Below are 14,837 nucleotides of genomic sequence, written 5' to 3'. Positions count from 1 at the left end.
TTTAACAGCAGATTTCTTTTTTTTTAATTTTTAGTGCAAGAAACATAACCAAGTTAAATCACAGAGAATCAGTACTAATTGAAGAATATGGAAAATTCTCCTATACAGAGGTAGAGTCCAGTGCACAAGGCTAAAACGATATCCAATAGTCTAAACAAGACTGAGCCAGGTTTTACGGAATCCACTTGAAATTTTAAGTATCAGACTGTATGTACATACATACAATAAATAGACTATACAATCTTTAAAGATGTTTAATAAACTTCACAAAAATTATTGTAGATGCATTGAGATCTTTACATAATGCAAACCTCTTCCTCTGTTCTCCCCTCCCCACCCCAAGCTGCATAACGATGCTTTTGCTAGAAAGCAAACCCAACATGTATTCTTCAAATTGTTGATAAAACAACACATTGTAAAATCATATCTATATCTGGGAGAAATATAATTCAGTTCTATTTAAAACCATCCTTTTTACCCGATCGCTGTAATGGCTCTCCTTTTCTTTATATTCAAATATACCTTTTTTTTTTTACATTCTCTTCAAGAAAAAAGGAGGGGGAGATAATCAAAACCCCAAAATGATAAACATCAGAGTTTTGATATATTGGCACAACAACGATAAAAAAAAAAGAAATGAGAATTAAACTATCTGAAAGATTAAGAAATATATGTGGGGCAAACTCTTCATGTCGTGTAGTACAAATAAGAAAGTTAGTAGAAAACTGCTTGGATATTCATAGTCCAACATCACCAGCCCCTTACCCTTTTAAGGCAAACAGCATATTCAGGGGCACGCTCATCAGAGAAAGAGGGTTAAATAACCTGGTCCTGAACAGATTTGGAGCATGTCCCAAAAGACAGCCTGCAGCACCCTGGATCGGGCACTGTATTCCAGAACCATGGGAAAACATGCCAGAGAAAATAAGTGTACTTTCTTCTCCTTCCGCAGAACAACTGGCAACTGCTGCTATCAGGTGACACAGCCTCTGCTAGTTTCCATTAGCCCTACATTAGCCCAGCAGGAGACTGGCAGGTCTAAGTCACTCTTGAGTTGGATTCCAAGAAGGAACATGCGCTGACCAGAGGCAACCGAGTCCTAAATACAGCAGTTCCCATGCTGAAGAGAAAGCCAGCCCTTTGGGTGATAAAAATGGCTGGCTTCTTTGGCAGCGAGAACTTTTCAGCAAATGGCAAAAGCCAAGTTTTAGTTCACAAGCACATTTCTTCTTTGGTTCCTGACCCCTGACAGAAAGGATGAGCAGCGGAGAAAGACCTCAGGCTCCCTGTAATTCAGAGCTGCACAGATGCGCTCTTAATGTGTAAAAAGGAAAAAGGGGGGTGGGTGGAAACTTGACTCAAGTAAACAATATAAAAATCGAGGTTTTAGGGCTCAATGAGAGCATGTAAAGGAATGTGGTATGCATACGTGTCCTGCAAGAGCTCTCACTGATATTAACAGAGCCGCTCAAGAGCACTCTGCTGGGAACGTCTCCGGAGCAAGCCCCTTATGGAGGAGAGCACGCTTGACAGCACAGCCGGAAGGCAGAGGGCTTGTGCAGGAGGAGATGCCAGTGGAATGTGCTTTGCACGATTCTCTCAAGTAGTGCAAAAAAAAAAATCAAGTCCAACCCAGGAGTTTTTTTAAAAAAAAATCATTTCTTGCACTAGAGAGAGAATGTATGGAATTCCAAGATCCTGAAACATACAACTGTTTTTTTTCCTTCTTACAATAAAATTGAGTCTTTCTGAAATGTGCAAAATAATCCACAGACCCTTGTACGGAGCATGAGAATTCCTACAGGAATAATGCAATTTGCTATAAAAAGGGGATTCCTCGTTAAGGAATGCAATGGTCGGAACCAGTCACAGCAACAAAATAAAGTACAGTATAATCCATCAACCATAAAATTTTCTTCACAGTTTGCATTTTGTTTAAATTTCTATAAGCACCTACATTGCAAAATGCAATTTTAAAACTTTTTTTTTATTATTCTGAAATCCAGCCTGTGACAAACACTTGGTAAAATTAATATAGATTTTCTTATTCCATGGACTGTTTTCACTAGAACAAAAAACTTTTTTTTATATAATTTTTTTTGTATTTTATACAAACAGATTGGTTTCCATTTAAAGTAAACATATAAAAATCTTGAGGCTATTGCTTGCAACATTGAACTAGGAAGTGAATGAAATCAACTGCTGGGGCCATTTAGGAAAGGGAGATCTCACTTTCTCTCACTTAACAGTCTGATCAATTTCTAAATGCTGTGAAGAACTTGTAGTAAGGACCGCCGCATCCAATGCCAATTTCACCTCCTCGGCTCAAGTTTTGCTGTTGCCTGAATCCTTCTAACAACCATAACTTTACAGTAAGGAAAAATAAACTATCCCAAAAGAATGTAGGAAGGCACATGCAGCCACAGATACTATACCGCAGTCGGTATTCATGATGTAGTGAGCAGGCAGCATCACGGACACCGCTGCTATAAATTAAAGCAAAAATCATGGAATTAAGAAGGATCACCTGATCTTTTGTTGTATACTTTTGGTTCAGCACTATAAATCAAGTTAAATCTTGTTTTCAAAAATACAAAAAAAAAAGGTATATGAGAAACAAAATATGCGTAACACCGAGTGGGGGGAAATGCTAATAAAACAGCTCATGAAGGAAAGTGCTTATGTAGAAGGAAGGAAACAACCGACGCTACCAGAGTCAGAGGTTTGTGCTACTGTAGATGCCACCGTCATACTTTGCTGCCTTGTAGGAGCAGGAAAACCAAACCCGGGCAAACGGCAAAGAGGAATGCAAAACCTGGAAGGGGAGGGGGGGGGGGGACTGATAGAAGATACCAAAGAGAACGTGAAGCACTTCCAACTCCTCCCCCAGCCCGACTCTCTTACAAACTTATCTTGCGGATTTTATTTTCATGCCTTTGTTTCTGCAGAAAAGTGTGTTTTTTTTAAAAAAAAAATGGCACACACTTGTCAGTTTCTGCTCTCCCCCACCCTGCCGCAGTCTTCTCCTCTTCCAAGCATGCCCGTTTTTCTTCACGAAAAGGACACTCTGTTATGAAGCAACAAATGCCATCTTCTTATAAAGTCCCTCCCGATTATCCTGATGGTTGTCTCCAAGTCCTGGGTTTATTCTCATGTGCTAGAACAAGGGGGAGGCCTTGTAAAGGCAAATCTCAAAATGGGGGGGGGGAGAAACCAAAGGGAAAAAAACAAAAATGAACAAAACAAACCCACCCACCCCACCGCTGTCCAAAATTGATGATAGAAACAGTACTTTTGGAGGCATATTCCAGACTTCACTGTTAGGAGACAATAGCAGGAGACCATCTAACTACAGTCAGATTGTCCAAACTGACAGACCGCTTCTTTGCTGATTTCCTGAAGTCCTTATACTTGTCTTCACACAGGCGAGAGATGGCCTGCAGGGGGAAGATGGCCGACGGTGAAAGGTCAGGCGCACGCAAGGAAAGCAAGAACTGCAAACATGAACTGAAACAAATGTTCTTCATTCTTTGTATACCAGGCTGAGAAGCCAGGCAACTGAACACAGAAACATAGAGCTGGAAGGGACCCCAAGGGTCATCTAATCCAGCCCCCTGCACAATGCAGGGAATTCACAGCTATCTCCACCCTCTCCTCTCCCCCCACCCACCCCGAACCTTGTTCTATGCCCAGAGGAAGACAAAAAACCTCCAGGATCCTCAGGCAATATGGCCCGGAGAAAAATTCCTTTCTGACCCCAAAGCGGCTATCAACATTACCCTGGGCATGTAAGAAAGGGCCACAAGAACCTAGCACCTGCTCATTCCTTCATGCCCTCCCTCTCCCAATCTGCCTAAATTCACATTGAGTCATCACTGCTGTCAGGTGGCCATCTAGCTCCAAGGAAGGAGAGCCTACCACCTCCCGAGGAAGCCTGTTTCACTGAAGAACCACTCTGTTAGGAAGTCTTTTCTAATGTTTAGTTGAAAACTCCTTTGCTTTAATTTTAACCCATCATTTCTGGTCCAGCCCTCTGGGGCAACAGAAAACAGCTCTGCTCCATCCCACCATCTGTAAACTTCCTTGTGTCTGAGAAGCCCCTGCCCACCCCATCTTTTTTACACTCTAGGCAAGCAACACAACCAGCCCAGGGGGGCAATCTGGTCCGAAGCAGATGGAAGAGAGCATGCTTCTCAGCAGTGCAGGGGGCTCTCAGAATCATGTCACATATTTGGGCAGTAAAAGGATGACTGGCCCTGACCTGGAGATCCAAGCTAGCCTGAACTCCAGATCTCAGAAGCTAAATGGGGTTGGCTCTAGTTAGTATTTGGATGGGAGACCTACTTTAAGGGGCAGAAATGAATATATATCAATCTATAACTTGCAGGGTCATCTTTCAATAAGGAGGGGATGTCAGTGAAATGGAGAGAAAAGGGTCTCACCTCAAGTTTATATGCCCTTTCCCTGCTGAGGGGCTCCAATGGAAAACTGAGATTGTTTGCTTCTGCCAGAGATCTCAAATCAAAATAATACTTGGCATAAACACTGGAGGGAACATTGATGTTGAATTGCAGCAATTCTAGAAACTGGCGTTCCAACTCATTCCTGAAAAACAAAGACAAACGCATTTTAAACCCTGCCTTTGCTTACTTGGTGCTTTGTTTTCATCTCTGCGGCTGAATTATTATTTCTCCTTTTCCTCACAATATTTACAGTTGAATTTTGATTTTATTGGACTTTTAGTATACAGTTGGGACACCTCGGGGATCTCCATGCCGGAATGGAAAGTGCTTTAAAATAATAATAAATAAAATCTCTCTTCCGGAACCACATCACAGCTGAGACAGACTGAGAAGCAGGAACAGACTGAAGATGTTTGCCCTGAAGACCCACATCTGTTGAGCTCCCTATTGCCCACTCACATCTATAGGACTCCCCACGACCACAGTCCATACCATACAGACATCTGAGAGAGAATTAATAAGACTACGAGGGAGGCAAACGTGATGAATAATGATTAATACCCAAAGTAGTCCTATGTGGATTGGATGGATAGATGGGATGGGGGGGGCAACTGCTTGTTTATAATAATTTTTCTTGCTAATAGCAGATATTTTGGAACTTAATATGCATAATCTAGTTTTCTACAAGCAGTGCCCACTCCGCCATCACTGCTGCCACCATCATGGATAAAAAACCCATGAAAGCAGTAGAGGGAGGGCCTCACCCACCTCTCCAAAGTTTGCATTTTCTTTTTGTATCAAGGTGTTGCAAAAGCTTCATGCAACAGTGATTTTGCCCTGTGCCGGGCGCTTGCCAATGAAAGAACCAGGGTATAAATCTTTAAACTTTGTGAGTAAATGTACAGCGGCAACAGCGCACTCTTAAAGAGAGCAGTTCACCCTACGCTGACTTCAACTGACTTAGAATGGGTATCGTACTTTGGTCACATCATGAGAAGACAAAATTCTCTGGAAAAGTCAATAATGCTAGGAAAAGAGGAAGGCCCCAAAAGAGATGGCTTGACTCAATAAAAGAAGCCATGTCCTCCAGTTTGCAGGATCTGAGCAAGTCTGTTAATGATAGGACATTCTGGAGGTCTCTCATTCATAGGATTGCCATAGGTTGGAGGCAACTTGATGGCACATAACACACACAGAGAACAGGTAACTCTGTTTAGGATTGCACCGCAGCAGTGTAGTGCAAGAGAAATCCTGTTCTCTCTCATCAGCTATTAAGGCCAAAGAGCAAACTCACATGTCCTCCACTGTGATATCTTTCAGGATCTGACAGTAGTCCACATTCCACACAGCCTGGTCATCCCAAACTTTCGATGCCAGTAGAATCGCACCCAGGACAATTCTCTTCCAGTTTGCTGGGCAAATATCTATCTCTGCATATGTTAAAAGCCTTTCAAGATATACCTGAAACGACACATTAAGACCAACATTCACTCTGTTTCACTAGTAAATAAAAATAAATGGGCAATGGCAGATGGGAGAGAAACAAGTTAAATTAGCCTTTTCCTTGGACCGGGAAGGGGGGGGCGGGGGGCGGGTTTAAAATGTTAGCGGTCCAGATTGTATTACCTAGTCACTAGCATCAAAATGTTTTGCTTATGACTCCTATCATGTTCAATTAAAATCTTTTCATAGAAGAGGAAAACTACAGTAATGCCTGAAATTATCCACACGATAGCTACTGTAGTGCTAGAATCAATTAGAAACCTGAGTTGCCAAAGATCAAGTTCCAGCCCCCCCCCCGCACCCAAATCCCGCTCATGACCTGAAAATATCTATACTGAAAACATCTGGGAATCAGCAGAAATGGGAACGGTAGGAGTGCTTATAAGGTATGTTGGTGGTGGAGAGTGCCATCAAGTCATAGCTGAATTACGACGACCCCCTCCTGGAGTTTTTGTAGCAAGAGACCAACAGAGGTGGTTTGCCATGGCCTGCCTCTGAATCCTGGTCTTTGTTTGAGGTCTCCCATCCAGGGATCAGTAATTGGTCCATAGGCCAAATGGTATACTGACTGGCCAAAAGCTGCCATACCAACTGCCATCCCTCGAATCACCAAAACACCCCTTCAGAAATACTACAGCCAGTGACAAGAAAGATCTTTGGATCCTGTTCAACAAGTGCTGGTTACAAAGCTGAGCGTTCAAATGTGTATCAGATCCTGAGGAAGCACTAAAAGCTGACTTTCCATCCATACTTGGTACCTATACAAATCTACTGTAAGTCAAGTGTTGTTTTTTTAAAATTAATGTTGCCCTATGTGAAAAACGATAGTTAGACAATTTGATTGGGAAAATGCAATTTGCCGATTGATTACACACCATCATAGATGTATACAAAGAGATCATTACTTAATACCAAACATTACTTCGAGAAGTTGGTTAATACCCTATATTCAAGGACAAATAAAACAGCACAATGAAATATATTAAGTCTATCAATGTAAACAAAGAGTAGGAAGAGGACTGGTGGGAAGATGGGTGCCAGTCTGTGTTGGAGGCGCTTAGAGAGTCCAGGCATGGCAGGGGCAGGAGTCCTTAGGCACGAGTCAACAGACAAGAGCCAAAGGGCCTTGGGCCTGACCGACCAGCGTGGTGGTGAAAAGCCTAATCCAAAACATCTTGTGTACTGTTTTTTTTAAATTATCATTTCTTTACAATGTGTTTTGTTTGTTCGGATTTATTTAAATAGAATTAGTATTTCTGTAAAGCTGCTTTGCATTGCCATTGGGGAGAAAAGCGAGATAAAGATGTGCTAAATACATATACACATGAAGAAGGCAGTGTCATTACAATTATAGTTGTCCAAAGGTACGGAATGTATAAACTATGTGGATTCCAAATCGAGCGTCACATTTATTCACAAAAAGAATCCAATCGCTCCAACTAAATATGGAACAACTGATGTCCAAAATGCCTAAACCTGAATTTACCTTCACACTGTAATAGGTTAGTGTGTTCTAAGTAACATTGTACTTTTTTAAAAAAAAACTCTTAGTTTCCCTAAATTTAACAAGTGATGTGTTACAGAGCTTAAGGTGCAATTCAAACTTCTTAAAAAACAATGGAGGATTAGGCACTTTGTTTTTACATCTCTGATTTTTTTTTAAAAAAAATCAATCAACTTAAATAAAACCTAAAGGATAACCCACACCTATAATAGCACAGCTGGCCCATGCAGAGAAGCGTCAGTACAGCCCATGAGATAAGCGTAACACACACACACACCATACCCACACTGTCAGCATGTATGGCACCATCAGTTACTGGGAATGAGAAACTTGAGTAACTTGCAGCAGGGGGCACATGTGCCTGAGCATACTCTGGGTGGGTATACCAGAACACCACGTGGGACATCTATTCTCAGAGCCAAACTACAAGTGACGCCTGACACTAGTTGGACACTTGTCAGCTTCCCTCAAGTTTTGATGGGAAATGTAGGCAGTTTGGCTGAATGTTGGACAAGTGACAGTTGAAAAGTCCATTGGACAGCAGTCGGAGAGCCAAGCTGCAAGACCAGGATGCCTACATTTCCCATCAAAACTTGAGGGAAGTTGACAAGTGTCCAACCAGTGTCAGGCGTCACTTGTTTGGCTCACAGTTACAGCTCAATGTACTGTGGAACACTGATGTAGCAGGGAGGAAGAAGACGATAGAGTTCCATTAAGCTCAATGCCAGTCACTTTACATACAAAGAAGAATTATCATTCATAACTATATGCTGATTTTATTAGGGATCTTCCCAAGAGACTGCATGAGTGGAATGAAATTAATTGCCTTCATTCTCTTGATCCAGCTTTAGAAACCCAGCCTGAAAACCAGATTGCGGTGATTCTGACCACAGCACTTACTTCCTGGGAACTGATTCCTACAGACTTGTTGTCTGAAATAACGTTCAAAGTTTTATAACCTTCCTCGTTAAACGTCCCTGTAACCAGATTTCAGGTTTGGCGAGGAGGGGGAATCTGCTGCTTCTGCTATTGATAACACAGACACAGTTATCGCTAATACTAGTGTGACTGTACAGCTAACGTTTTATTTTTATTGAAGTCGCAAGAGTACAAGATACACAAGCTAGGATGGTTTGCAGCACATTGGAAGGAGGCAATGAATTAAAAACAGGACTAGGCTGGAACAGCAAAGTAATAAGGAGAGTGACTCAACTATGTCCACTAATAAACAGTTTGCTGCAAAATGAGACTATCAAATCTCCTTATAGGCTACGGCTAACGGCTGAGTAAGTCAGCAGAATTTCCCCCAACTCTGCTTTAAAGTTTACAAGCTAATAAAGTCCAGTAATCACAGAGATGGATGGACATAAAGTACACATACACACCCACACACCCACAAGGGCAACCAGCACGGAGGAAACCAAAGGCCCAATTAACATTTGTTTTAAAAGGACACGGCGAAGATACATGTTTAAGCATTCATTCAATGGAGATCTCAAGCAACGAAGTCACTTGTCCGCTCTTCCAAAAATGTTAAGACAACGGGACGGAGAGACTGACCACTCTGTAGTTCAGACTATGCAAGTCACCTGGCATTCTCAAAGTCTGGTGCTCTTAGACAAAATACCAGCAAGAAGGAACGAGACCTCAGCTGTCAGTTCATCACCATCCTTTCTAGGGAAGAGGATATAAAAACTTTAAGAACTACTTAGCACCAATCTGGCTAATGTTCCTTTTTAAAATCTCTCGTGCATTTGATTATCTTGTCAATTAAATGGCTGCATCAAATTTAAAAATACATAGGGGCACAATATTTCCACAATGGATTGAGATCCCCTAGCTTCAGTAACAGCTATGTTTTCCATTTGCTGTTTAGTACCTTCAGTGTTTTGGTTTTTCAGAGGTGTTCTCCCTCTTTTTTCCTGCTGTTTCGTTAAGCCATTGGGAGTAGGATGTCATTAAACAATACATCAAAACAGCTCTTATTCTGCTACTTAACCTAATGTTTACAACCATGACTTGAAGCTAGTTAGAGGTCCCAGGAGAACCATGACTAGCCTTAACCACAACGTACATGACTAACCATTATATGGGCAGTAGTTAAACTCAGCAGGGAAGGGGGGACTCCAAGAGTTCATGTGCATATCCAATTGCTTGGCCACAATAAAGCTGTCAGCTGAGCTGTAGCTGCACTGGCTTCTAAGAGCAGACAGTGTTCGATACATTAGATCAGGGCCCCCCAACCTTTTCAAGGCTGTGGGTATCTTTGGATTTTTTACAGGGGGTGATGAGTCCCACCCCAAAATGGCTGCCACAAGAGGCAGAGCCAAACCCAAAATGACTGCCACAGGAGGCGGAGCCAAACAAAATATGTCCCTTCTTACACTGCAGAAGAATAAAAAGAAATGAAGGGAAGTCTGAGGGAAGGAAGAACAAGAAGGGCCACTGGAAAAAAAGAAAGCTTGAAGAGCGAATGGAAACACAAGACTGGATGCTTATTAGTCCTCCTGATCTCTCCTGCACATATGGAATGAGGGCAGCCAATAACAAGCCCCACCCACTTTCTGAAAAGCTCACCGGGCACCAGGAGAAGCACTGGTGAGAACCATGGGGCCCACGGGCACCGCACTGCAGAACCCCGCACTAGATGGAAGTGTTTTGATATTGGAGGAAGATACAGTAGTATCCACTGTTGTGCAAGGAAGGTAATTACAGGAGATCTGGAGGGAAAGCACAGCCCTTAATTTTACAGTCATGAGCCTTTTCAGCCTAAAGGTGGACCCCAGCAAGCATTGTGGCTAAAGCAAATCTTTAGAAGTGACAGAGGGCTGCACAGCAGCAGAATGAAGCAGCAAACAGCCCTCCCGTAGCCACCATGAAATATGAGTACATTTTAATAATAAACCAAATTAATTATTAAAAAAATTATCAACAGATCCCACCTACAAGGAATTTATATGTAAATCTGGGAGTTCTTCCATAGTAAAGTGTGCATATATGCATACATGTATAGGGCACAAGAGAGAAAAAAACAGAAGTTATGCGCAAACGGAAATGTAAGCAGTGCAGCGCCAGTACTCACGATGTTCTCCCCTTTCAGCCCAACTCCCCAATGCCCAAGAGGTGCCAATACTCTGTAAAGAGGGACAGGTACTCTGTACCCCATGAAAAAAAGCCCCGAACGTAAGCCTGTGTAGACGTGAGTACAAACGTGTCCAATAATTTCAAAAGCACTGTTAAGATTTAATTCCCCAGGGACACATTGCAAGCTAGTTGGCAACCCTCCCAGGAAAAGCACATAGCCGCCCGTGTATCAGGTTGCAGAGAGTCCACGGGGGAAGACAAAGGAAATGAAAATTGATACAGGCTGCTCATTGTCTCCAAAACCCAAATCTCAAAACTCCGAGCACCAAGAAGAAGTGGAGACTCGAGCTCGTAAAAGGAGAACCACAGGTTAGCTTAAAACTATCATTCCTTCTTAAAACGTTGTTTGGTCCTGGAATCAAACTCCAGGGAAGAGTTTACAAGGTCTCCCCCACTGACAGGGCTTTTAAAGAAAGATGGAACTATATCTGATGTGGTTTCGAGTGCTGCGTTAAAAAGCAGAAAGATGCTGGTCATGCATCGCTACCCTTTCTACTCCTGGCAAGTGACATCACACAAGAGAATCCAGTGCGGCAACTGCTGGACTCCAAAGCAAGAAAAAGATCTGGGTTCTACGCCCTGTTTTCTGCGCTTCTGGTTTCGTGAATATACCCCCATTTAGCACTTACTGCGGGCCAAGCCAGATGATGGGATTTCCATGCCTGGCACTCCTCAGCATTCCCCAGCCCTTTAGATAGCCAGCACATGGAACATCGATCTGGATGGTGCTGCAGCATGGGTGTGCGGGTGGGGAGAGGGGTGCTAACAGAAAGACATGCACTTACTTGGTGGGGAGAGACCACAAGGAGGTGCGCCACAGGGGAGAGGAGAAGGGTTCAGGCCCTCTCATCTTTAAACTCCTTTTGCTCTTTAAATCCTCTGCTTTGCCTCTTGACTAAGGCAGGGCACAGTCAAAAGAAGCACATCTGCTACCTTTGCATCCAGTCTGATCAAGAGGACAGTGGTGAAAGGATATGATAAAAGGGTATGGATGCTGGGAAAGAGGACAGTAGCAGACAGGTACGATAAAGGCTTATGATTTTGGGAGGAGAAACTGAACGCTTCTCCCTCCCACTGAAGAAAAATATTTATAACACACCAAAGAAGAAGAAATGTTCAAGGGGGCAAGAGGTGGGGGAAAAAATTCAAGGATCTCCCTCTCTTTTATTTAGCAATCAGTCTTGCAATTGGAAAGGCAACAGTGCTAAACATTCATTCCAAGGGTTTCATAGGAACTGTAACAATTAGGTACACATGAGATGAAATCAGAGAAGCCACAACGAGCCGATGGATGGCGCATATGAGACCACTGAATACTACAGTTAGATCAGACGTGGACTCTCTCTACCTGTCTATACAATGGGACTAATATGCTCTGAGACTTCTTGTATGAATGGAATGGCAAGATATTTTAATATATAAACTTCCATTTACTTCCCTGGACTTTTTTTTTTTACAACAAGCAAGCAGCAAAAGCTGTTCTCACACTACAACAGCGGCACCTAGTTAAACATGCTTCAGTCATGATGGTGACTGGACAAGGATGTCCAAAATATAGCTCCTAGAATTCTGGATACGCCTGATCCTTGTGAAGGAAAACCAGGTTTTTCAGTCAGACTATTTATAACTCGAGATTCAGGCATGATCTCTAACACCAGGGGTCATTTCGTAGAAAAAGAGCTGGAGGGACTCATTAACGTAACTCATTAGCATATGCCATGCCTCTTGCTATCACCAGAAGTGTGTCATTGGTATAACTGATTTGCATATGTCACGCCCCCTGACATCACCTATTCCGGCTGTTTTGGACCTAATACTGGTCGTTTGGGGCCAAAATTGGGCCCCAAATGGCAAAAGGGGCTGAAAATAGCTGAAAAGGGGCACAAAATGGTCAGGATCGGGCCGCTGCTGAGTGGGAGAGTGATCCACCACCTGTTAGAGGCCCGATCCAGGCTATTTTGGCCCCAATCCAGGCCAAACCAGGCCCAAAATGGCCAAGAGTCAGGTGGGTGGGCCACCTGACATGTGACCTCTTTGGGGAACTGCCGGAACTGCGTTCCCCCTCGAAATGAGCCCTGTCTAACACCATTAAAAAAAAGAAGAAGCTAAGTAGCCTTTTTTAACATATTCAGTACAGACTTGCATGATGCAGAGGAGGGTGATTCAAATTTTAAAAGGGATTTAAATACTTTATGCAAAAGAGACAAGAGTCAAAGAACAACAAAGGTCCAAGTCTTAACTCCCACCTCCCCTTCTTGAAAGTCCGGTCTTTTAGCATCACCTCTTATTTTTAGGTAACTCGTTTTGTCAGCTATTTCAATTGTTCATTGATTTGGTATGCCCTAGCAAGACAAGCACACTAGAATTAAAAAAAAAAAACCAAACAAAAAAACCTGCCTCACTTCACATTAGCCACATCACTCATATGGCCCCTGGTGCATCCATCAGCTCTTATTAATGCCCCTGTCAGTTACTGACAGTTGTCCAAGTCTGTTTCTGCTTGAAGCTACAACGATTTACAACTGGCCTCACAAAAATGGAAACGTTCCAGCCTCTGACATCTTCCAAATGCCAGCCCTCTTAACACATGCACGCACACACGCACGCACCTGTGTGTTATATTAATCAATCAGCCTGTAAGAGGATCCCTCCACACAGCTAAGATACAATTTAAGCTTGAGTTTCTTTAAATAGATTCCCTTACTGGATTCAACAATGGCTACAGCCACCCTCATCTTTCCCAAAGAATAGTCTGTATGGGCCTCGCTGCACAACGCATGCAGCATTTTCACTTGAGAAAGCATCCTAACATGGAATAGGTACACTGCACTACCTCTACAGCTGGAAAAGACAGTGTAATGCTTGTCAGAGGTATCACTAGATTTTGCAAATGTACACTGCAGGGGCGGGGGGGGTGTCAGTATTATTGAAACCTGTTTAGATCATCTGGGTTTTATCACTTTGGAGGCTGCTCCCATATCGTTCCAAGCAGTGATAAACTTCTACTTGACTGGGGTTGTTCTAGTGCCCTTTTATAATTCTGTCAACTTTGTCAAGAGCATGGCTATCCATATTCTTTTGTACCAATCCTTCCTCAAAGGCAGGTTTTTAGAGCTAATATTCTTGTTGACCGCTGCAAGCATATGTATTACAAACCTGTGGAACATTTTTAAGCATCTTGATTATGCAGACAGTAGTTTATATTCCATACTGCCCAGTTCTGGGATTGTTTAATGCAAGTCATACAGAAAAAGGCCACATTCAGACATCACAATAAACCATGGTTTATAAACCCTGATTAGTTGCATCAGCTGAATGCAGATGGTCCAGCAGAATGGGGTTTGTTGGTTGGTGTCAAATGGTGATTTTCTCTGAGAGTTTGTAACAGGTTTGCATGCAACAGTCTGTACTAATTCAGACATGCTGCGATATCTTAATTTACAAGCCATGATTTCTAGAGTACTACTGCCTCTTTTGTTCTCCAGCCATAGAGTTGGCAGCATTGGGAAGTTGTCCTCCATACCGGTAGGGGAGAAGATGTCAAACTGCGATTCATGCACAAACTAGGATTTGAAACTTACATCCGGCAGAATAGCCAGAATTTGCTGAACAAACATGGCTTATTGTGATTCCTGAATAAAGCCAAAGAATGAAGGAACTGGTTATGTTTAGCCTTAAAGAGAAAGAGGGGGGATATAGTTTTCAGTTACTGAAATGAATGCTAGTCAAAAAGTACAGAAAAGGCAGTTCTCTTCCTTTACTGAGGACAGGAGAGAACGTCATGGTTCTAAAAGTAGACTTAAAGTATACGTAGAAGCTTAGACAACATTTTAAGACATCAAACAAAACACCATCTAGTTCCACCCATTCCCACTTGTTCCACTGGCAAAATGCATTTAACTCCATTCAATCTGCTACCCTAGACTTAGATTTAAGGCTTACTCACCAGAAAACTCTGTTACCAGTACATTAGTATCCCACTAGATTTAGCCACCTAGGACTTGCTGAGAGTGATGCTCTCTGGTACTGCAAGATTCCCAAAGCCAATCTGGTGCTCTAGGGATGCCGCAAATTTAAACCAGAGGAGTTAGCCGTGTTAGTCTGTAGTAGCAAAATCGAAGAGTCCAGTAGCACCTTTAAGACTAACCAACTTTACTGTAGCATAAGCTTTCAAGAATCACAGTTCTCTTCGTCAGATGCGCATCTGACGAAGAGAACTGTGA

General features: G+C 42.6%; 1 protein-coding gene across 1 annotated transcript in view; it reads right to left on the bottom strand.

Moving 5' to 3' along the window:
- Positions 1–14,837, bottom strand: part of CCNY (cyclin Y) — a 119,799-nt gene continuing 104,962 nt past the window's right edge. The window contains exons 8-10 of the mRNA XM_054991686.1: positions 5,758–5,924; positions 4,443–4,605; positions 1–3,437 (exon numbers count right to left, since the gene is read on the bottom strand). Of these exons, the coding sequence (XP_054847661.1) occupies positions 3,321–3,437; positions 4,443–4,605; positions 5,758–5,924 (447 nt within the window). The 3' untranslated portion in view covers positions 1–3,320. The remainder of the gene's footprint in view (positions 3,438–4,442; positions 4,606–5,757; positions 5,925–14,837) is intronic.

The sequence above is a fragment of the Eublepharis macularius genome, chromosome 11 (assembly GCF_028583425.1).
Source record: "Eublepharis macularius isolate TG4126 chromosome 11, MPM_Emac_v1.0, whole genome shotgun sequence".
NCBI lineage: Eukaryota > Metazoa > Chordata > Lepidosauria > Squamata > Eublepharidae > Eublepharis > Eublepharis macularius.
The sequence above is the reverse complement of the archived record's forward strand: the minus strand, read 5'-3'. Positions and strand labels throughout refer to the sequence as shown.